This window comes from Pelobates fuscus, chromosome 5 (assembly GCF_036172605.1).
Source record: "Pelobates fuscus isolate aPelFus1 chromosome 5, aPelFus1.pri, whole genome shotgun sequence".
Classification (NCBI taxonomy): domain Eukaryota; kingdom Metazoa; phylum Chordata; class Amphibia; order Anura; family Pelobatidae; genus Pelobates; species Pelobates fuscus.
The window spans coordinates 152494847-152520394 of NC_086321.1; the positions used below are offsets into that span (position 1 = coordinate 152494847).

The 25548-nt window shown below is 39.8% G+C and overlaps 1 protein-coding gene across 1 annotated transcript; it reads left to right on the plus strand.

The window, feature by feature from the left end:
- The first annotated feature begins 302 nt into the window (after positions 1-302).
- Positions 303-18282, plus strand: LOC134612645 (T-box protein VegT-like). Its single transcript, XM_063457056.1, has 9 exons — positions 303-344; positions 13778-13925; positions 14674-14776; positions 15113-15277; positions 16264-16410; positions 16506-16576; positions 16878-16960; positions 17052-17223; positions 17793-18282. Exons 2-9 carry the CDS (start codon positions 13798-13800, stop codon positions 18184-18186), a joined length of 1263 nt encoding a protein of 420 aa, XP_063313126.1. The 5' UTR covers positions 303-344; positions 13778-13797; the 3' UTR covers positions 18187-18282.
- Positions 18283-25548: the final 7266 nt, after the last annotated feature.

Sequence of the window (25548 nt, forward strand, 5' to 3'; positions counted from 1 at the left end):
AGGAGTTTGTGCTCAAAATATGTGAGTTGGAAAAACACCAGCTTTTTAGTTTTTTTTTTTGGCTATTTTGACCTGAAATTTACAAGTCCTTTAAAATTTCTAGTTTCACGAATAATCCATATTACCTTCTGTCATATCTCCAGTATTCAGTAGGAGAAATGAGCTGGAAAAGTGTGCTGTTAATGTGTTTAAATTGTTAAACAATAGGGCGTCACCCAGAAGGAGTGTTAACAGCCTAGCACCTGACGTAAAGCTGTAAAATGAAGGCCTCTGGTCCCCTGCTCCAGTTACTAGACATTTCACTGGTAACTGTGAACAGGTACCTTCATCACTGTGAACCTCAGGTAATTAGCTGCAAATCCCCCACACAGTGTAATGTATGACTGTTTCATTCACAATGAGTACTGGAGTAAGCAGGGTCATACTATAATAAAGGGCTTTAAACGTATGTAAATTGTTCGGCATAGCGTCGGATTTTATTCACTAAAGGAAAAATTATTAGTTTGGAAAAAATATCCAACTCTGCTATAGTCCTAGCTTGAAAATTTTTTTTGGGGGGGAGGGCAGTTCATGTATCATTTACAATTTGGAGTTTGGTAAATAAACCCCACAGAGTGGTTCTCTTTAGGACATCAGTTCATCTTATCTTCTGGCAGAGACTCTCCCAGGGTTTTCACAAAGGCTAATGAGGCAGCAATAGACTTCATTTGGCTTTTGATGTTGATCAGAGTTCCCACACTGCCTAGGCATCTAGTGCATCATAGGAGTTTAATGTTTCTACATTCTAGACTAAAGCAAGTTTCTGCATCTCTGGAATTAACTAATGTTGTGTGTATATATGTGTGTGTATGTATATATATATATATATATATGTTTTTTTTTTTGTTTTTTTAATTTTAACTTAAGTGTTAGTTATTGCATCTAATTAAATTCTAATCACGGTGTGGATGTTGGCTTAATATACTTGTTTTTTAGTTTGTTCAGGATGCTTGTGTGTTTAGCTATTCTATAGATAAACTGTTAGCTAGTAGAACGTGACAATATCCAGCTTTATTGAATAAGCGAACATTGGCCAAAAATAGCTGATTGGGGGGAGGGGGTAATTCCTACTTGGTTATGGCAACCCCTTGCTTATTTTAGATTAAATTCAGTTTTCAATTCATCACAATTCACTGTTTAGATAGTAAATCCTAAAGTAACTTGCATTTTATGCAGCAGTTCCAGGTGCATTCCATAACAGAAAAGGTAAACATACATGCACTGCAGCTCTCTCTTGCATTAGAAAGGCCTTTCAAACAATCACAAGATCTAAACAGGAAATGGCTGTACTGTATGCATGAGAGAGCTGGGGGAGAATAGAAAGACATCCAGCTTTCAAATCAAACAGGTATTCCTGTGCCATTGTGCGGTGCTTTGTCACAACATAATGCAACTTCCAGGTGCTCAGAGGTTTCCACGAGCCCCAGGAAACCAATTTGTTAGCAACTTTAATCTGTCTTAATCAATAGCAATTGTGTCTCAGAGGTGCATTGAGAGAGGTGTTACAGTTATTGTCTAGCATTTCTCCCTCAGTGAATGGCTCCCCCAGGTCCCATCACTGGCTCATGGACTGCAGATTGTTAAATGTGAGACCGTACCTTCATTAGCACACACTCAGTCACATCAAACAGAGGTTTGGTTTACAAATTGTAAAACGCTTCTGTTGAGAGGTATTAACTCTTGGGCCAGTTCTGCCTGGCTCACTATAAATCCAGCAACTTGTAAAGGTAATTTCTCACAGCAGAACGTCCGTATTGTCCTCAGCAGAAAATACATTGGGGTTTGTTTGTTCACTAAGCCAAAGTTGTGATAACCCAATGTATTAATTTGGGAAAGTTACTCATGCATTAATACCTTGTCAGTTGTCCATAATGGCTGGTTTGGGGAATAAGCTCCATTCTTTGTTATTGGCTTAGGCTGTAAACATAGAGAAGTTGGGACTATGGAGTTAGATAAAACATTTTCTGGTTCAGAGAGTGTATTACAGTTTTCAACAATGTCCACAAAAGAATCGCTTTTGAAATAGTTTAAAAATTTAAAATGAATAATTCAGTACAGAGTACCTTCTTCCCCTTTTAAAGAGGCTCATTAATATCCATAACACATCTGTTCAGAAATGCTTATGGACTCCCTGCGTAACTTATCTATAACTATCCATATCTGTCTCTTGCTCTCCTAAAGAGCCACACTCCCACTCTGACCTCCAACTCTGCTACTTTTCCACCTTGTTTAGTGGCTGTCACCCTTGCTGCCCTGTTGTGTATTTGTACCCCACCTCCTCTAGACTGTAAGCTCATTTGAGCAGGGCCCTCATCTACTTATTGTTTCTGTGTCACTGTGTAATTGTCTCATTTATTGTAAATTCTACCTCCCCCTTCTTTATAACGTAAAGCGCTGCAAATTGAATTGGCACTATATAAATACCAATAATAATAATAATCCCTACAGCTCATGGTAGGTATGGATCTAAGAGTTTTAGGTGCCAGTCCCCTAGAAGACACATCACATGTGTGGATGACGAATAAAACACAAAACAATAACTATTAATATTAGGCTGCAACACACAAGAAAGAGCGACTCTAAGAAACCATCAAAAAACATATGTGCGCTCCAAATATGATTGAAATAACATGATAGAGGTTAAATACTATATTATATTCTAGGTAAAACAGAAAATGGGCAATATACACAGTCTCAAATACATCAGGCTACAATATAACCTCTTAGACGTTCAACAACTGTATCAAACCAATAGAAGCGGATACAAGGTGGCTATCTATGAACGTAGCAAACCAATAATATGTCAAAATGCCAAATAATCTCTCCGAGGTGCTGCAATTGCATCAAACCAACAGGGGGAAAAAAACAAACTACAGCAAATACCAAGAGGGTATCTAAAACAAAATGGAGTCCCGTTATTTAGGAAATGCTTTGCAGGGGCAGCACTGAGTGATGCACACTGTATAACCAATCCTACAGCTCGAATATCCTCCATAAGACTGGATTACAGAAGACTGTACTTTGCAAATGGCTCTTCAAACTCCAGCAGTCAAAGCCTAAACCTGAAAATAAACCCTTTACCTTAATCCTATTTTTAACTTCAATTAAAACAAAACACCCCATGTACCCAAATACTGAATTTAACCCAACTAGCCCTAAACTCATTAATGCTAAACAGTCATTATACTACAACTTTGACCCCTCTCAAGCTGTTAATGCTATGTAATCCCTCTCGAACCTCAAATCCCCTTTACACCAACATCTAACATTATCTGTAAATTTGCATCAATGTACATAGCTGCATACACTCACTGTACCGTTTTAAACACCATACATTACAATCAGACATATGCATGTACATATATTCATATTTGACCACTGCATATGTATAAATGTATTTTTAGGCCTACAATGTTCCCGTAATTAATTATATTTTTTCTGCCTTATATTGGGGTTGGGAAGAAGGGGGCACCTTTAGAATTCTGTGCCTACAAACCTTTGACATGTAAGTCTTGCCCTACTCATAACTGAAGCTTTGTAGCTCGCATCTGCACTTTTTTCTAGTTCTGTAATACCCTTCTTTAAAACTGGTGCTCAAAATTGCACCTTGTACTCGAGGTCTTTCCATTGATTTATGAAGAGGTAAAATTTTATATTTGGATCATATGAATCAAAACCTCTTTTTATACACAATCACCTTACTAGCTTTCCATGCTGTTGCCTAGTTTGTGATCTATAATTGTTCCCAAGTCCTTTTCCTTTAATGGTATCACTAACTCTACCCCATTTTAATGTACAAGTATGACTTTACTTCCTTAACCCCTTCCCTCCATTAGAACATTCCACGCCAACATCCACAGACTGGACTTTAAACAGACAGACTGGACTTTAAACACTGTTAGGAAGGCATGGAACACCCTGGCATTTTGGTGTAAGTAGGGGTAAATACCTGCTCAAACTAGGATAACTCTGGCATCAATTGATATCTGGGGCCATATTTAGTGGCCCTGACTGATCGATGAGCTATATGCCATGCTCCGTGACCACTACTTACAGTCCTTTTTTAAATATACTTAAATCACCATGGATAAATGCAGTTGGTAATTCTGAGCCTGACCCCAGGGGTTTAAATTTTTTTTATTTTTTTTTAATTGCATTACCAGGATGTATAATGCAGCAATCCTATAAAGCTATATAGGAGGTACATTTCCTCTTTTTAGAACGTCTTGATGCTTTTGTTCTTGCAGACCTACTTGTCGGGAACCTTTCCACGTCTCCCCATTCTGCTCGTTTCAATGATGACTTTTGCCCACCTCCTTTTTGTATGGCATTTTTACAGGGCTATTTACTAGTGAGGAATGTAGGTAAGTTAATTTTAAAATTTTAGAACAAAATACAGTACCCCGGACAAAAGTATTGGGACACTTGACCATGACACCAACAGGGACATTTATGATATTACATTCTAAATATATAAACATTAATATACAGCAAACGTGGCATCCTATCACAGTACCACGCATTAATTCACTGAGCTCTTCAGAATGACCCATTTTTTGTTCTACAAATGTTTGTAAATGCAGACTGCATGGCTAGGTGCTTGATTTTATACACCTGTGGCAATGGGCTTGATCCTTGACAACTCTCACTTTAGCAAATAAACCTGTTGGTGTCATCCTGAGTGTGTGTGAGTTGTAAGCTGTAAATACAGAGAGATGTGACGGGGAAATGGCAAAGAGCAGGGGTAACAAAGGCATGATGGTGAGGAGCTGAATACATGATTATATCAGAAAGCAAAATATCCTTAATAGCTTGTCTAGTATCTTATAGATGCATAAAGGCTGGCTAAGAAGTGTGTTTAAATACCAATTCATGCATACCTGCTGATAATGAACCAAGCCTGCCAATTTAGTGGGTTTTTTTGTTTGTTTTTGTTGTTTTTTTTGTGTGTCTTGAGGCTATATTGAGGCTGCAGAAGAACCTTACGTGAAGACCAGAATACAGAAGGATTATCATTTAACATAGACTGGTAAAGAATGTACGATTTTACTTCTGTCACATATTTTTTAATTATCTCAAAGTGGAATTTAGCCAACAGGTTCATGGTGAGACACATTATTGAAGGGACAGGATGGTCAAACCATACCATGAATGAATGGAATGAATAGTAGCACCGTATTATGCTGAATGTGCAAATTCCAATGAGAGGCTGACTCTAGTCAGTTGTTTGTTAATTTTATACCCATATTATGAGACCTAGGGAGAACTTATTTGACACAATGACCTGTGGTTGTGTTAGGGGACCCAAGGCATTAAGAATATATGGGAATAGGTATTTACCAAAGTGAAGACCTTGGAGGCTAATGTGCCATATAAAATATCTACCACCATCATCCATTTGAAGTTAAGGTGTGTGTATATAGAAAGTATGCTGGTAGAAAAAGTGCCACTCCATTTTGTTGATATAAAAAAGCACTTTCGTTTAATGAAGCCGTTCTGCTGTGTAGATCATGCCCCTGAAACCTCGCTGCACAATTCTCTGCAATTTAAGAAGATAATTTGCTTATGCAACCCTAGCCAGACTTCCCTTGGCTGTAACTCGAACTAAGTGGGGGGAAATTGTTTTATCTTCAATGAGATCTAACATGAAAACACGGTGTGCTTATGGAGTTCTTTTCTGAGGCTCTGATAACTTTAACTTCTAAATTAAACACACTGCTATATAGTTGAAAAACTAGTTTTCCAGAAAGTGGTGAGGGGAGCAAGACGGCCCGAGGTTAATAAAGAGGGTGAGACTGCAGGGGCATAATCTACACCCCATAACTGCTTTCATTAAGATAAAGTTGGTTTGGTGAAGGAAAGTGCTGGAAAGTGCCTGAGGTCACTTTCTTTAATTGAACTTAAGCTGCAGTGTAGTCTGGCCAGGTTCTCTAGTGAACCTGTATTGATGGCATTATGTTAAAGTGGTGCCTAGACGTGGGTTTGCTGCTGTGTAATTATTTGAATTGCACTTGCTTTCTTAACATTGATAAGCATGTACATATAACAATCAATGCGCTGTTAGAGGGGAAAAAAGGCTATTTTTGCTGCTAGGATAATTTACTTTATTGTGCTCTAGCAATTTTTATTTCAAAAGGAATAGCTTCAAAACAAAATACCCTCTGAGAGCATCTCCTAATCCTAAAGTCCTATTTATTCTGTGCTTGGTGACTAAGATGGCTGCTCTCATCTCCAGATCTAATTGACGTGTCATGCATGTTAGAATCAATAAGAAAACCGTGTACAGCTACAATTTTGGTGGTGCATATGACATATCCTACATTCACATTTTCAACAGTAAAACAGGGTGTATAAATCAGAATAAAGAATAAGGAAGGAGGGGAAAAAAAGACAATTGTCTTGTATCTGTATCATCTACTATGCAAGGCAACAATATAACCCATTGTGACCATACAGACCGCACCAAAGCCATCGGCAGCTGGCATGTCACACAACCAGGAACATATTTATATAATACTTTCTTGTTGCAATTCAAAGAATACTGGCACGTTGCTAAATAAGCAAGGGTACAAATCAGTGAGCATTCTAAGAACCACTCATAAGTTAATAAAGTTGGAGTTGGTTGATCCAAGAGTGTATGAAGCCACACATAGCATTGAGAAACTGGGGGACTGGACAAAGGTAAAAACTAAACTAAATGCCGGCTTGCAGCGTCACACCGTAACCCACCAACTTAAATCAGGGATTAGTCTGGACTCTGGACTTGTAAACGTGACAATTAATGAGTAATATTACGTAAGGGATCACAACCCACCACCATCTCTGCTGAGAACCATGCTGTATACTCCAGGGTGTGGAGGAATCATTCATAGTGAGGATATATGATCTCGAGAAATTTTCTGCCAAGGAGCTCTTTATTGGTTAATGTAGTCGGCCAATCAATTTTAAATAGGAAATGAAGTTTTGATAAACATGGCTGGTTCTTTAGAATGCTTATGCTTTTATACAATTTAACATTTTGCTCTATTAATTCTGAAGCCAAATATCTTGTATGTTGTGTGTAGTGTGTGGTTTTTTGTTTTTTTTTTTGTTCTCCCTTTCTCTCCTCCCCTTTTTTTTTCCATTTGTAAAATACAATGTTCTATGCATATTGGATGCCCTATCTCAATTTCTTTTTTTTTAATTGGATATTGAATTACAGCTATTGTCCACTTTCTGTAGTGAAAACCTAAAGATGTACATTTTCCATAATGCTCAGTCAGTACTAAGCCTTCCATAGCCATCACTGATATACAACAACCCTACTTTAAAACATTCAAGCTAAAAAGTGATTTGTCCTTGGTAAATGGTAGAATAAACTACCTGCATTGTATGTTAACATCTCATCTGCTTTTAGATTTGACTATAAACCCAACATCCTTTATTACCATAATGGATTTGTTCTACAGTTAGATATGTATCAGGCCATACTAAAACAGACATGGTTATTCTCTAAAGTGAGAATTCAAAGCAAATTTCAAATTAAAGGCCAGAGTAGCCAAATTTTGATCTGAAATTTGAACTCTGGAGGCGGAGCCTGACTGGCAAGCAGCATGGACGCATGCAAGGTGAGCTCCTGAGCAACACCTGCTAAATAAGCTTTATCCTTGCCAAAAGACCGCTTTCTGCTCCAAGCTGTTGCTCACCGCATAGTGGGGAATCTGGCAAATCGATCGGTACTGGCCTCGGTACTTTCCTGCACCGGATTACACTCCCCTCACTTGTTGCGGCCTTCAAGTCTGTCAGGCGTTGGAGGGATGGACGCTCTTCAGACGCCACATCCTGACACTCGGAGTGGACATCTGCACTCTCCCATCCTCACCAGTGGGGGTCATCCCGGTCCCAGGAACTCTACCACCGACTCTCTTGGCAGCAGGTACTGCTCTGCTCGGTACCACAGCGTGATCTCCAAGATGACTGTGATCGTGACCGGGGATCCAGCCCAGCCACAAACTGCCACACTCATGACTAAACTGGACCTCCATTATGGGCCAAAATAGAAGCGAGACAACAGTCTAAGCTGCCGACCAGTTCTCCAACCTCAGCCACATCTCCACAAACCACTCACTCACTCCAATCCACGTCGCCCTTGAGGCCTCCTGGAGGCCCGCCTAATCACGGAGCACCTTTTGCCCCCACGGCAGAGAACAAGGCACTGGCCATCTCTCCAGCCCTGACGCTGAACCAGCAACAAAGCGAGGCCTACTCAAAGGACATTCAGTCTCCTAACTCCTCAAAATGGCGACTCCAGTACTAGCACAGATCTGGGGACATCAGAGGAAGGCTCACAATACGTGCTCCCACACTACACATGCCTATCCTCGAGGTGTCTGAGTGTCCAGCAGTCCCTACTCAAGCTGAGGATCGGGTGAGGGTGAGGATGCGGGGGGCTCACGGTGGCTGCCCCAAAGACATTCAACTGGCTCTTTTTTTTTTTATATAGTGGACTCCTGTATTTTCTTTGCTTTTCATATTCTTTGCAGTACCAGTCCACTCTTTGTTTATACTCTACTTTCCTAAGCAAAGTGTACCTAGCAAGTTAATGTCTCTTGTAACTAAAATGCAAGGATATATATACTCTGTTATAACGCTACGACTTCTCATCTATCCACTGACTTACCTTGCATAAGCATTGTGGCAAACCTAGCCACTTCTAGGATACTGGACTTTATGTAGCCATAGGTTGTCTGTATGCATTGCTGTGATGTATGTATAACTTGAATGTATATTGTGTTGCCCATAGAATTCGTATGCTAGCAGCCGTAAGCCACTAGCATTCATGTAGTTCGTTTCACGAACAGCGACGGATCGGGCCCCCCTGATAGACCACCCATAGAGGGACGTGTGGCGCTCGTTAACCGATTGCAACATTGTTGCAATCGGTACTTAAAGGCTCTCCTAGGTGGCCGTCGTTCGACTACCGACCAGGCGGCGGTCTGCCATCTTTGATCCTTTGTCTCCTCAGCGGTGTTTGGTCGTCGAGCGCCTGGAACTGAAAACGGCTACTCGACGGCACGAACACCGCTGTACTTCCAGGCCGTTCGGGAGTTCCAATCGTTTCCTGTTACGGTTCCCCATCGGTGTTCGGTAGGAGTGTCCCTCTCGTGCAGTAGTGCCTGATGGGAGAATGGCTCCAAATGTTAAGCCCCCATGTAGTCCCTCACTGTATTACCCCTGCTATGACAGTAAGGAAACCCCTTGCATGGGGACTTGCATAAATACTGGAAGCTGTGAATAAAGACCTCAGTTGACTCACAGAACTGTGTTTCGTCCGGTTACTGGGGGATTTCGGATATTGCTTTACTTTTCAGCGCTGACTGTGGATTTACCTTTAATACCAGCGGAGATCGTGGGATTTAATATTGCCGCTCCGCTACAAGCATGTTTAATTTTAACATTGTGCAGTAATGCCTCATGTCATGATCCTGTATGTTTTAAACTGCATGTAATTGCTATTGTGGCAATGCAGGACTGCTTGTTAACCTTTTGCACAGCAAAAATACAATAAAAAAAAAAATAAATGGAAGAGAAAAATTTAAATCTTACTTTGACTTTTCACTTCAGTGAATGTACTATTTTGTACTAGAAAGTTACCAGTGTTTAACATTTGTCCCCATTTTATATGCTGTCCTTTTATTTAAAAGTACAGTTTACAGTGCATGCAAATTTGAATGTTTTATATTTTATTCAGATTACATATTGATTTACATTAGCCTTTGATGTGATATGCGAAGGATATGTAAAACAAACTATTCAGCTGTACATCACATCTATTGTCACTCTGATTTTAAGAGATGGACTTGATTGAAGGACCTTCTGACAATACCCCCCTAAGACTGTAACATGTAGTAACATGCCTTTTACCGGAACAAGCCCCCTTGTCGTTATACACTTATACTAGTACTAAACTGCAGTATATTTTAATCTTCTGAAAGGGTATAACACAATGCTTCCCTGGTTGAGCGGTCTTTGCTCATTTTTTATTTTATGCAGTTAAGTTATAAGTAAATTACAAATTTCAAGCAGACTCATTTTGAGCAGTAGGTGCCAGCATAAAGAGTGATTTCCCTGCACTCTGACAGAGCTATCATAAAAGTGTCTGTAATGACAATTCTCAGATCAATTTGTTGATGGATTGGACCATCCAATGACTCCATTTGTGAAGTGTTAAAAGCACAGTCTTGCTTTCCTCAAAAAGCTTTCTTAGGACGCCCAGGAGAGGGGGTCATTAATGCAACAGCCTTGCTTTAGTTGGACATGTGCATAATAAAATGCTTAGCAATTTATTGTGGAAGTGACTGTACAAACAAACTCTGTGGGTGGTATGCATCAAAGTACTATGAACCATACAAAGCGTGCGTTTTTTGTTTTTTTTTAAATAAAAATTAAATCTACAATTTGGGGTGGGATTTTTTTCATACACCCTTACATTACATTATTAATTTTAATATGAGAATTATTTTCATTTGGGGTTATGAAATTAAATACCGGTGCTTAACTGCCTATGTGGCCACTAAGAAATGTGTGTTGGTTTTTTTTTTTTGTTTTTTTTTTTTTGTATCATAAAGAATTTATTTTAGTTGAGGTAAAAAACATTGCGTGATTTCCTTGGGGTTCAAGTATTAGAAACTACAAATTCTAGTCATTTGCAGTGGTATTTAATACAGAAAAATCTATATTTTATTTTTATCTTTTATAATTGATTTATAAATGAATACAACATTTTCATGAACTCTGTAGTCCTACAAGTTTAAAATGTTTCCTGTTAACGTTTTTTCTAATGGACTACTATATTGAGCATTCTATAGATGTCGCCTTTGAAAATGTTGATATCTCTAAATTAGTTACATATAAGGTGTCTTGTTTTTACAGACATCAGAAGAGGTAGGTTTCAATGACCAGCAGTAGTTGGATCCACAAACCACTTTATATTCAAACGTATTACAAAGATCTGGCTTCATTGAACTTCTTGAAATACAACTAAGAAATTTCCATAGTAACCAAAGATCCTATAAACTTCATAGAATTCTGTTTTCGATGTTAATTTTGTCTATATGATTTCACTAAACATTGAATTGTAGTACACTGTAAACCAAAATGCAAAAACATACGATCTAGAAATAATTCTATTACTTTGCTATAGTGTCTGGTTTATTAAGTTATTCCCAATTTGGTGTGTTTGCAAATACAGTGTTTTATATATTCTTTCTTGAGGTTAAAAGGTCCGATGGTAGGTGTATATATATATATATATATATATATATATATATATATATATATATATATAGTTTATTCCATAACTTTTTTTTTTCTCCATGTTCCAATATGATCTCCATCTTGTCATATAGGTTTACTGACATATAGAAAGTCTACTCTCAAAGAACTCAGTTTTTTTTGTCTCTGTTCCTCTCCCCACCCCCTGTTTGTATAGATAAACAATAGGCACCACAGTAGATTTCCTACTTGAAAGGTGCAGAGAGATTCATGTCCTGGATCACTTTGCATTTGACTTTGGTTCTGTTCGTGGCCTAAGGCTTCCAATAGGGACATCCTCCTATTTCTTTGAACACAACTTTCACTTTTCTTAAGTACAGGGGAACTACTAAAATTCTCAAAACTTCAGATCTGTGTCCAGACAGCTAGTGTTGACAATGAACCAATGGAATGTCTCAGTCTGTCTCTATAATAAAATAGAAAATCCTTTTACATGCTTTATTTCTCATCTCCTGTGGGAGAGGGAGACACGTTTGGGTGACGCATTAATGTACTCTCACTACTTTATTCATTTATGACTCTATTCTATTTACAAAATCATCCTGGTTTTGCTGGCTACATAATTTATATCTAAAATAAAATAAAATAAAAAATAAAAACATTAATTCTACCCCCCCCCCCCCCCCCTCTCTCCATCTAGACCAGCTTAGTATCCGTTTACCTCATTTATTGGTTAAATCATTATGATTAAACTATAATAAAAGCATCTAGAGATGTGCAACTATTCTGCTGTGTAAATTCACATTTATGAATGTCTATGCCTTGTGGACACTGCCTACACACAATGTATATGTAGCTATGTCATTGAAATAACTGTCTGTATTGGGGAACATGGGTTGCTGCACATCACCCAGCGTCTGTCTATTCACACCTACATTATGCACCTTAATCTCAAACTAGGTTGAATAGTTTATATTATGTTTTTTGTGAAATATTTTTTTTCAGTGTACTTCATTTAAATTTATTTAACTGCAGCTTAGTTAGATATATCTTATCGATCTATCTTTCAGTAATTGAATAAATTCAGTGATGCTGTAACTTCCTAACACACCAAAGGCCAGCTGTGTGTTGGCACTTCATAACACCTACTGATATCAGGTCCAGTGGGCAACACTACTATTAAAGAGTAGAAGACCAGGTCATAGTCAACTGAGTTAACTGAGGCATTCTAACTTTATTTGGACAAAGCAGATTGGATATACCATTCTTAATCCTAGATAGCACATTAACAATTTGCTAAACTCATTGACTTACATCCAAAGCTCATATTTTACCACATTAACAAAGGTGTTAAGATGCTAATGGCAACCAGGCCCAGTGCCCACCTCATACCATTGCCATATGATGCATTGCTTATACAGGTAAAATATGGGCTTTATTGATCGCAGAGTGAGAGTTGGCAGTAACATGGGACCTACAGCTGGAGAAGAGTTCTGAGAATTGTCTTGGTTCTACATCCAGATGTTTGTCATGCAGAAGGTAATCCACCTCCTAGGTGCTTTGGATATGTGATTTCTGTTTACTTTGCAGTCTGCACTCCATGAAGCAGCCTTTTTGCCTTCAAGGCTTCCTGTGTGTTGGGGATATGCTAATCAATGGCCAGCCAAACCCTGCCCCAGTCATTAAGGATTCTTCCTGTCTTTGAATCCATAGACATCAAAGACCTGGAACTGGCATCAGGTTGGGGCGTGGGGGAAGGCTCCGTAGACTCCTCCCATCAGCCTTAAATATCATTGACTGGCGCACTCAGGGTAGTCATTGCTTACTGATGCTTGCCGGGACCTAGTAATCTAGCAGAGAGAGAGGATATTATGTACTCCATGCCTGGTAAGTGGCTCTGTCAGGGTAACATAGCATTGGATAACTATCGCACGGCGTGCTAAACCTGACTTATAATAGTTTTAATAGATCTGACCCTGCTTGTAGGTGCCCTGTAAATTGCAATTGTCCAATGGGTTTATAATATTTAATATTACCAATGGGTTTATTATACTGGTCTTGAATACTGCATGCAGTGATTCTAACCAGTTTACGTTGTATCGTGCCAGTACATGCATACACTATTAGATTCCTGTGATCTGTTTATGGTGTAAAATGTCCTTGAGGTGATGGGAGCCCTCGGCATAAAATGTATCTAACCTAGTTTATCCCCAAAGACTAATCTGTACGCTAGTGAAACCGCAAATATCTCCACCTGGAGCGGCTCTTTGTGGCTACATTGAGCCCATTCTGGGAGGAACTGGGGGATTGTATCCGATTAAACTTTCTATCCTACCCCCGGCGTTCTAAGACCTGTTGAGGAGATCATTCTAAATGGAATCCGGGCAATGTGTGGAATATAACGCGGCTAGTGATTGTAGCTGTGTATGAATGACACCTGTTTTAATGAGAGAATGTATCTATTAACCACGTCTAATCCATGTAGAAGGGAAGCCGCTTGGGGAGATGGACTATACCTCCAGCCAGGACCAGATGTACCTACCTGGCTCTATCGGAGCCACATTAGAGGACACGGACCTGTGGACACGCTTCCACCAGGAAGGCACTGAGATGATCATCACAAAGTCTGGACGGTAAGTGGATTTGGATGGGAAAGCTGGGTTTCAGGGTGTGTACCAGATAGGTGGGTGAAACCAGTTTTTTTTGTTTTTGTTTTTTTTTAATTAAAAAAATGTATTTATATCAAGAGATTTTAATCAAGAGCATTTAACACTTAAGTCTTGTAAACTGCAGATTTTGAAATTTATTTTTTTTCAAGAAAACCAAAATAAATTGCAACCAATTTTATTGCTAAACCCCTAAAATGAATATATATAATGCAACAGCATTACTCTAAATGTTTTTAGTGCTCTTAAGCTCATCCAAAAATAAATCATGCAAGATGTGCAACAGTTATTCACTAAAATGATAATCCAAAGTGAATTGAGGACAAAAAAGCTGAATTGGGGAGAAAAACCAATCCGCTATGCTTTCAACTTGGCTGCTCTCGCCTTAAATTTGAAATTCTCTTTCAATTCACTTTGAAGTCTCACATTAGTGATTAACCCTGTTAGTGTGGTTGAAAAATAAAGTTGGCTGATTCTGTTAGATTTAGTTTACAAATAAATTCATTACGTTTTTTTGTTTTTCCTGCTTGACATTCTAAATAAAAATGTACATTTTTCATATGCTTTTGAAAATACATGTTAACATTTTTTAAGGTTTAGTGGGAGCAACAACTTTACTTTAAAGATAATGTAATGTTTTGTGTCTGGCTTTAGAAGGTCAATTGTATTATAATGTGTTCCTTTCCCATCTCACAATTTCTTTTTCGGTTCCTAGGAGGATGTTTCCCCAATGTAAAATCCGCTTATTTGGCCTTCATCCTTACACCAAATATGTTGTGTTGGTAGATTTCGTTCCTCTGGACAGCATGAGGTATAAGGTATGTATGTATCATAATGGATGCAGACTAAGGTATCACAAAGTGAATTTGTTACAAGAAAATAGTCTCCATTGCAAATAATGGAGACTTAGTAGCTCGATTTTATCAATGATGCCTTTAACATTTAAAAAAATATATATTGTTTTCCATTTCCCCACCAAGATAAAAAAAAATTTTATTTCTTTAATATATATTCTCCTTGACACTGCTTTAATAATGTGCCATTTTTAACCTGGCTTCTAAAGGTGAGGCTGAAAAAACCTTTTCAAACTTGTGAATTCCTGTCCTCCGTGCTAACTTACCAATATTTTATTTATTTTTTATTTTTTTCTGCAGTGGAATAAAAATAAGTGGGAGGCAGCAGGGAAGGCAGAACCACACCCTCCGTGCAGGACATACATTCATCCAGACTCTCCAGCCCCCGGCGCTCACTGGATGAAGGATGTAATTGGATTCCAAAAATTGAAACTTACTAACAACACCTTGGATCAGCAAGGCCATGTGAGTATCTGGATTACATTGTGGCAGGGTTCTGAAGCACTAGGAGTTGTATTAGATGTTTAAAGAGACACTATAGTATCTCATTGAAGAGTTCTGGGTGCAATGGCCCTGTCCCCTTAACTCTGCTATGTAAAACATTTCAGTGTCTGAGAGAGCCACTAGAGGTACTTCCTGGTGGACCTATAGCTTATTGCAGAGGGACACTATAGCATTAGGAATACAAAACTGTATTCCTAACGTGTGTTTATTTTAAAGGGTATGTATGTATGTATGTATATGTATATAATTTTATTTTTGTAGAAGTAGTTCTTACTTCTTAGTCACCCCCCCCCCCCCCTTAAAACCTGCAAAGAAAACATACCTGGAATTCAGAACTGTGCAAAGCTCCTTGCAATACTTTCCACGCATTGTCTAAGTTATCCTCAGGAGTGCCAATAAAATGCTTCACATAGAGAAGCATTTGATTGGACAATTTCACCAGCTCAGAGGGCATGCCCATAGTAAGTTAAGGAGGGAGTGAGGATTGGCATTTAAAAAATAAATTTTAAATGGCAACGTAGGGAGGTGGGGGAAGAGATAAGGGTTCCTCCTAGTGCGGCCTGCAATGGAGAAGCTCATTAGGTCTGTAACAGATGTATTTTTTGCACAGAATTGTAATTGCAACTAGTTCACAGCTCAAAATGGCAAATATCTCTGAATGTACAACGTATCAAGCAGAAATGCTGCACACACAGATGTCTACTGCCATAACTACTTCTAAAAGCAGAAGTCGTCGTGGTGGTTGGGGTAATTCTTTAACAATCATTTATGCTATATTCAAGATTCCTAACCACACTTTTTAAATACTGCTGACACACGGATTAATGATCAAGTAATGTTAATGGATCATTTTAAAGAAAATGGTGTTAATGATTAATTGCAGTTCTAGAGTTTCAATCATTCTATATGCCAATGTCACACGCTCTTCCTTTCCATACCTACCACAGATGGTTCTGCATTCCATGCATCGGTACAAGCCACGGTTTCACATTGTTCAGTCGGATGATGTATATAATGTCCGATGGGGCTTGCTGCAGGTGTTCAGCTTTCCGGAGACCGAATTTACAGCAGTGACTGCGTACCAGAATGAGAAGGTAACTAACTATGGAATGTACTAAATGTGTGAGATAAACGAAACAAATAAACTGTTTCACATTCTAGATATTAAACTTTTTTTTTTCTTTCTCAGATCACAAAACTAAAAATAGATCACAATCCATTTGCAAAAGGATTCAGAGAACAAGAGAGAGGACACAAGAGGTAAGATTCAATATTGCATGAATCCATCCTGTACATTTACGAGTGAATCCCTTTACAAAGGGCCCATACAGGTTGTAGATTACACACTAAAGAGAACTTCAATATAATCGCATCACATTATTTGTATGAATTCTTCCACTCTTAATCTTCTCTTGTGAGTACTCTATCTAATCTCATTTGCACTAATGTGAATTAAAAGTATCTCTGCTGTGTTTGAGTTTTATTTATGGAGATATCAGTTTGTTTGTTTTTTGGGTTTATTTTAACAGCTCACAACTTATTTTTTTTTTTTTTCAATCAGGGGTGACAATTCTAAAACCATACCACAAAGTCCAATCAAGGTGCAGAAGAGAAAGAACTGGGAGGACCACCCTGAGACTGCAGGTAATTAGAATTGGCCATTTGGAATGATTCCAGTTTACGAGTTTGATTTTATTTTTATATCCTAAACTGTTGTTTCTCCTTAACACTTCAGAAATTGCTAAAGTTCCACGTATGAAGGAGACCAGTCCAGCTACTGAATTTTATCAGAACTGGGTTCCAGAGCAAGAGGGGAGTCATTTCCTAACCCCAAGCTCCCCTGATCTGACTGATGCCACAAATCAGGAGCAACAAGTGCCCTCTTCATCTTCCAGCCTTTCATACAGGTAATCATTCGTTATTGAAGCTTGGAATGTACTGACGGCAAGAGTTTCTTTAAAATTTACCTCCATTACGAAGGTTAAAATGGTGATTACAATCTTTCTGTGATTGTGCAACTGTGCTTAATTCTGGACCTTTAGACAACACAAGAAATTCTCCAGCAACAGTTCGACCTGCTATGAGGGTCTTTGTCAAGCTTGATAAAGACCTCATAGCCGGTCAAAACATTGGTCTGCTCCCTTGAACACCTTGAGTGCCTGGAGAGTTGCTTTTGTTGTCTTATCGTTGTGGGATTGCTGGTCCTGCTCCGGAGCACCAGGTGGCAGCTGAGATGAAGTGCAGCTCCCATTGTAATATTTGCAACATAATTGTCGACATTTGGTCATATTACTGGTTCTTCTAAAACTAGTGTTCTAAGTTGTATGGTATATGGAGAAAGGCCCTCAATCCTTCTGAACAAGTATATATCTCTGCTTAGTAATGGTGTACATTTTCCCATGTGTTCCCTTGTTTAAATTGTATAGAGTGCTGCAGACATTTCTGGCTAATAATGTACTATTATTGTGTCCTTCAGGAGTCAGTACCGAAGAGGCCCTCTCACTCTACCATTGACTGGTGATATGGGTGAGATCCCGGTTGATCGACTCAGCCCAGATGTAGCTACTGTACCAGACTCCGATTCATGTCAACAGCCTGTGTTCCCCACAACTCTACCTTCCCAGCATCGTTCTAGTGTTCTCAATACATGCATGGATCCTACACGGAAACAGACTATGCAGGGCCCAATGCGCAGCCCATATGGAGCTGATCAGTGGATGATTCCTTCTCAAGGACAGTATCGACCTGTTGGCTACTCTGGCTATTCATCTGACTTCAGCACACAGGGGACAGTATCCCACCCACATGGAGGAATGTCAGATTGGACTCAATACCCCTTCCTTCCCTTCACATGCTGGTACACTGAGTAAAGGGTGCAATGGGTGTCACAAAGCTGACTTGTGCCGAAGCCTTCCCACCCCACACTTGGCGACTTATAATAAATACCACTTCAATTTGGGGAGTGACAGTTATCCTGTTGCAACTTGTACACCAGACTTGTCTGGTTAGGAAAGAAAAACTAAAAATTATTGTATGTAAATGCTTGAAAGATTCTAACCACTTTATTTGCACAATCTTGGAGACCCCTTCTCCCAAGGAAGAAGGCAAACGTCTTGTTGTGCTTTGTGTAATATTTATTTCACCTGTAACCTAATGAACTCTGCTAGGGGGATAATGGGATGTTTCATGGGAATGTCTCGTAAGACATCATAAAGGACTGCGATTATGTTGCTGATGAGTGTTACTTTCTTGTCCAGATCATAGATTCAATGACTGCCAACTTACCTGCCTCGTTTTCTCTTCTGTCTGGTTTCAGAACCTACAAAACTTTGACACCAGTTTCTACAAAATATGTATATTTTTTTTCCTCATTATGTATCACAGTTTGTCACAGAGTGTTTTACCACCAAGGTAGTTTTTGTGTTAAGGTGTGGTTTTTGTTGTGGAAAGCTAGTTATTTTGACTAGTATGCCTGCCTTTCAAACATAATTTTTGTTTTGTATTCACCTTGCATTTTTCTTGGAGATTAATTTTGGAAAAAGGAGCTTCAGCGCTCCTCCTATGACACGGGGTTTAGGGCAACTGGCTTGTGAAAGTAGATGGATATGATGAACGCACATTCCTGCTATAAGCATGAAGCTGAGTGGGCTAGAAAGCTTTGGCTTACTGGATTCACAATTGTTTGGGGTCTGCAATACTAACCTCTAAATTGACCCTTTAATTGTAGAAGGCGTCAAACATTGTGTCACAGCTCCTTCGAGCAGTGAGAAATTAAATCTGGAATAAGAGGACTTGCAACATGCTTTTGTTTTGCTTGCTGAATAAAAATGCAAACTGGATCTGGTTATAAACCATTGTTATTCTATATAGAATATAAAGGAAATGGAATGTATGAACATTTCTGGAGCAAAGTTCCAAAAGTGGATCTACTGAAACATTCCACTGGTTTCCATGGCTTGAATTATGCCACAGAATTGTTCTCCATACATAATCCTTGCTTTTAGATTTTATTTAAGGAAACGTTAAAATTTTTGTTATCTTCTTTTTCACATGAATACGGAATATTCTCATAGAGAATGATTTGATTTATTTTATGCTTATTTTATTTAATGCAATTGACTGAATAAGAGAAAAATGGGTTAATTTTTAAAAGCCAATAAATATTCAGTATACGCAAAGAACTACCTGTGTATGTCTCAACGGTTTTATTCAGTTGCTATGAATTGCTGAAAGAAGTGCATTGCTTGTGGATCACATGAAGGGGGTCTAGAAGGTTGTCACATATATAAAGTAAATCTCTGCAGCACTTTTTAGAGAGCAGGAATACAGAAAAGACCACGGACAAATAATTACGTAATGGGGAGGGCTGGGAAGGAGGATATTGCCACTTGCATACAGGGTCTATTGGCTGCAGCCTCAGTGTTATTTTTCTGCTGTATGCAATATCTGGGAGAATTAGGCTGAGGACTGCAGCAATCCAGATTTGTTTTGGGGCTTTTTCTAGTTGAGACTTCTGTGAGCTTGTGCATTGGCTGATGACCTACAAACCCAACGATATACAGATCTGGAAGATGCAGGAATAGACAATGTCACAGTCACACCAAGACTTGAGTGGCCTTCATCTTTGCAACACCTGTATTGTTTCTGCAGTGTGAGTAGGAACATCCACAAAGACCTGTGAGCAAAATCCATTCTGCTAAGAAATGGGTCAGAACAAGAGTGTGAGCAGAAAGAATAGAGAGTGCAATGGCTAAATATATGCCCAAATAATTCCTACAGATATATCCCTAGACACAAATGTCCACAATGTCCCCTCTGCTTACAAATGGTAAACCAATGTGTATGTTTTGAGGAAGGTCCTAGGGCATCTATGGAGCCAGTGAGTTGAAGTTAGCCATGCCAACTTTTCAGCTCCTCACCCATAGCTTAGGAGCTAGAGGGCTGCATAAGATCTTAGTTCTGTCCCATTACCTGCCAGTTATTGGTTGAAGGTCATGGAAGGACCTTGGACTAGGTTTCCCCCATACTGAATTATTCACATCTTATCCCACTTCAGAGGATGAAGGTGGCAAGTGGCTCTACAATCCCTCCTTGTAATTTTAGAATAAAATAATAAATTCCATGTACAAATTTTGTCTCTTACTTTTTTTTTTCATTATTTAAGTGATACAGAAGACTTTTAAATTCTGAAAATTAATCAATGAGTCTGAATCCAGTTTTAAATGATCCACTTCTGGTGATCACATGCCTCTTGCAGATTATATTGGGAATAGAAGTGTAACATGGTGTGGTCTCATGCTAAAGCATACCCACGTGTGTGTGGTGGTGGTGGTGGTGGTGGTGGTGGTGGGGGGGGGGATAACAATAGCTTGGTTATTTTAGCCTAAACTGTAACTGTGTTTTAGCTGACAGCAATTCAGCACCCCCCCCCCCCCAAACAAAATACACCGCAAGCACTATAATAGTGAAGTTTGATTTCAAGTATATGCCTCCCAACATTTGATTTCAAGTATATGCCTCCCAACATTTGATTTCAAGGTCCTGTTCCAACTGTCCTCTGGTGTCACCATTTTATCCATGTTGTCCTGAAAAAAGCGTAGTGCGAGCACATAATTAGAAAATCACTTTTAAACAACGTAATCCATAAAATTCAAACTTAAAGTTATACTCCAGGGGCGGAGCCTAGCAGCGCAACGGAGCGGTCGCCATATTCAACAGCTCCGACCAGCGAAATTAAAATCGACTAAATATCAGCGGCATCCTACCTCTCACGACCTAACCAACGCCTGCATCGCCATCGGCACATAAACCTGAAGCGGCCGATGCCTTTTTTTCAGCCCCAAAGTAAGAAATACCGCAACCGCGGCACCAAGGCCTACCACGTGAGCAGCCAGCCTCTAGTCACCTTAGGCGGCCTCACACAGTGGAGCGACCCGGACACGGCAGCACTGCTGCTAGCCCAGCCTGAACCTCACACTGTTGCAGGGATGGGCAGGAGATCCAATAAAACGCCGGCGGGCCACAGCGGGACCCAGCGCGACATCAGCCAGATGCTGCAAACCCCGGCCTCAGTCATGGCGGCGAGCTCCCGGGATCACTCACCCCCGCAAGACCCCTCACCCGCGGGATCAGGCGGTCAGGCCTCACGACAGAGCCCAACACGGTCTGGAGGCGAACAACAACTCACGCAAGAGGTACCAACTCCGGCATCTAAGCAAGACATTCAGGAGATGCTCACTAGCCTACAGCGCAACCTCAGGAGCATGTGGGAAGCGGACTTAGAGGTCCTCACTACCGAGGTTCAGGCCGTTAAGGTACGCACCCATGACAATGAAAAAGACATATCTGACCTTAGAAAAGACCTAAAGGCTCTGAGAGACCAGGTCCAACATCTACAAGCGACCCAAACAGACACAAACAAACAGATGAATATACTAGACGACAGGGGAAGACGGAAAAACATCAAAATACGGGGAGTACCAGAATCCATCCCCCTAGAAGAACTACCGCACTACGTGCGGCGACTGGCAGCCTCCCTCCTGACGGCGACACAAGCCAAGCGCTTTACCTTTGATGGGGTATATAGAATAGCAAAACCACCACAAGCCCCAGCCGCAGCACCACGCGACATAATACTCCGCTGTCAAACAATGACTGACAAGATCACCCTGTTAGCGGCACTGAAGGGACAAACCCCTTACAAATTTGAAAGCAGCCACATATTCTTCCAAGATCTGTGCAGAGCCACAATGCTGTGGAGAAAATCTATGCAGCCCTTGACGAAGATCCTACAGACAGCAGGCCTCACATACAGATGGGCAACACCAAGGTCCTTGTGGATTACCAAGGAGGAGAACTCATTTAAAGCCACGGACCCAGCGGACATACCCGCCTTACTCGCGGCACTGGGCCTACCACCACAGAGCGCAGCCAACCAAGGGTCCCACCGTGCACTCTCAGACACAGCGGCTTCCAATCTACCACCTGAGCCCAGAACTCCAAGAGCCCGAAGACCGGACTAAACTCCTGTACCGGGACAATACTTACCGTAACAGATTTTCCTTGGTGTAATGTTTGGCAGGAAAGTTTTGCTCACATCCCCTGCCGACAGCTGTGGACAACGTATAATTGTGTTTCTCAGTTTTGCTTTTATGTTTATCTTTATTTGGTTGTTTTTCTTCTCCCTCCTTAACACTAACGCTCTTTATAGTTAAATGTGCAGAAAAAGGTTAAGTCGACGCACCCCGGACGGTGCCTCACATAGACAGGCTAGACAACCAGAAGTAATAAGAAGGTTGGCCAGCACCATGACGCTTACATCCCCCCCCCCCCTACTACCCTGGGGACAAAGGGTAGGTTAAATGAGAGAGTACCACACACAATTCCACTAGACTGACATAAAGGGGCAGACTAACAACTCCAAACAGTCAACCCTGACTGTACCCCAGCTAGACATGGACCATCACGCCCCACCCCACCCACCACTCTCACGCAGACGAAAGTAAGCACACACAATGTCACTCCTAGAGACGGGTGGCTTCACAGAGCTCACCCCCTACCAGAGACTTACTACCATTCAGGCGCCAACCTAAGGCGCGACTTGCCATAGTCCACAAACCCATCACTGGTAGAGACAGTAAACGCGCTATAACCAAACAGACGGATATATTAAAAAAGGTGCACAAGACGACTCGACCTCAACGGTAGAATGTTTTGGAAAATGTGAATATTACTTGTATATGCTGTTGTGGCACACCATACTATGTTTGTACCCCTGACATCGCACCGAAAAATAAAGAATTTACAAAAATAAAAAAAAAGTTATACTCCAGATTCCTAAAGCACTTCAGCTTGCTTGAAGTGCTTAATATTTTATTTAATTTATTTTTGAATCTATTTAACAAAAATCGCAGATTTTAGTAGATTTTGACACTTTTTTATTTTTTACTTTTTTTTTTTATTTTTTTTTATAAACTTTTGTCATTTCCTTGAGTTTAGCTCCATTGAACTAACCAACAAGAAGCGGCAATTGCCCAAAGCACCTGCCATTCTCATTTAGCTGCATTGGGAAGTCTGTGATTGGACAACTATCGAAGCCTGGAAGGGGAGGGTTTGCAAAGGCTGCAGACAAGCAATCGGCTTTAGCAAGCTGTTTTTAGATATATCTCCAATGAAAAAATGCATGCATGTGTTGAATGTGGGCATATGAACTAAACAGTGATTTTATGAGTGGGATACAGTAAATAATATGTACTGATAAAGGCACAGAATATCTCTTTAACAGGCAGTAACTACCAAAATGTTTAATTGTATGTCTAGCAATAAAGTGTGTCAAATTGTAAGAAACTAAATATAGCTATATATATTATTGTAGCTTTCACAATAATCAAATTGAAAAAAAAAAACTTCTAAAGTTTATTAAGGGGGTAGAGAATATGTGCACAAGTCCATATGAAATATCTCTAAATTAAACACACACCAGCATATAGCTTTAAGTGTAGAGACCGTAGTATGCAAGAGGAATACACTTTAAATAAAAAATAAAATGCCATAGTGCAAAGCTAAGAATAAACTGAAATGTCCCTAAAAAGTAACACAAGAAAAAGCAGACCTGAAAAGACATGTGTTGCCAGAAAGTACCTTGTAGGTACTAATTTCCTGGAGTATATGAACTATAGAGGGTCAAGGGGCTCCATTCTATCCAGAATCTACTGTGGTAAATTTAAGACACCTTGCATTGGGAATTAGATAAGCATTGGTGGTAACCTGCCTAGTTTCAGATTATTTTCCATTTTGATAGTAGTTTTTATATTTTTTTTCCCACCACCTAAAATGTACATGATTGATTGCTCTTCACTCATCAAAAGGAACAAGTGATGAGGAAAAGGCAGGGTTGGCTTGATTTGCCATGCTTCATAACCATAAGGCATGTAAAAGCCAACTTGTCTAATGTAAATTTAGTAGAATGGGTGTGAATGTTAAACATACATAATTCTTTTGCATACAGATCCTATTTTTTTAAAAAAAATGTAAAAAACGATCTGCCTTAGAGGAATACTTAAAATACTATAACCACTTCAGTCCACTGTGGCAGTAATGGCGTCAGAGGTGCCCTCCCAGGGTAAATAGACAAGCTGTTTGCAAATGTTTTGGCACCTTACGTGCGGTCTGCTGGGTGTCTGTTGCCTCCTCTTTGGCTAACAGATGCTTCCTGCAGTGAGCGAAGCCAAGCAGTGCAGGTCTGAGCTCATCAGCTCGGAGTGCTCAGCTGACTTTCTCAGCCGATGATCCAGCTTTATAAAGACCCTCCTGGCAGGAGCTTCAGGTTCCAGAAGAGGCTGTGACTGGGGGCAATAATGGACAATACATTTATTTCATGGCTTTTAATGGGTTTTAATGGGTCCGTGGCTGCACCAGGCATACCTCTTAAGTACTCAAGGCCTCTGGCCCAACACAGTTTACAACCTTCAAGTTCTTAAACTTCACTTTTCCAAAAAGCTCATTCTATTTTTGCCTAAGAGTCACAAAAACCTGCAATCTCCACCGGGAAGACCAATCAGCTCAGGGATCAACTTTAATTACTTCAAATCTTTCACAATACATCGACTCATTCCTTCAACCATACGTATCCAAAGTTAAATCACACCTGAAAGATACAACACAGATGATTATAGAATTTGAATCAGTAGTATGGCAAGAAAACTATACTCTTGTATCCACAGACGTTACATCACTTTACACCATTATCAATCACAAACAAGGCTGCCATTCAATACTAAAACAAGTGAAGAAGTCCGAAGAACTAGAGGACTCCCGAATCTCATTTATAATAGAAGCAATAACCTTCAAAAAGAAAAAAACACTTACTTCTGGCCTAAAGACAAATTCTATTTACAAACTACGGGTACAGCCATGGGGACGAAATTAGCACTCAGCTTTGCCATAATATTCATGGTAGTTTTGGAAGACCACCACATCTGGAATAAGAATATTCACCATTACAAAAGATATATAGATGATGTCTTCTTCATTTGGGAAGGTAACACAGATGACCTACAAAGCTTCCTGGAATATGTAAATACAAACACCTGGGGAGTAAAACTCAACACAACCTACAGTAATGCGTCAGAATTATTTTTAGATCTTACCATATACGTAGACTCCAATACAGTTAAAAGAAAGACTCATTTCAAGAATGTAGATGTCATCAGTTTCATATTAATGATACATTG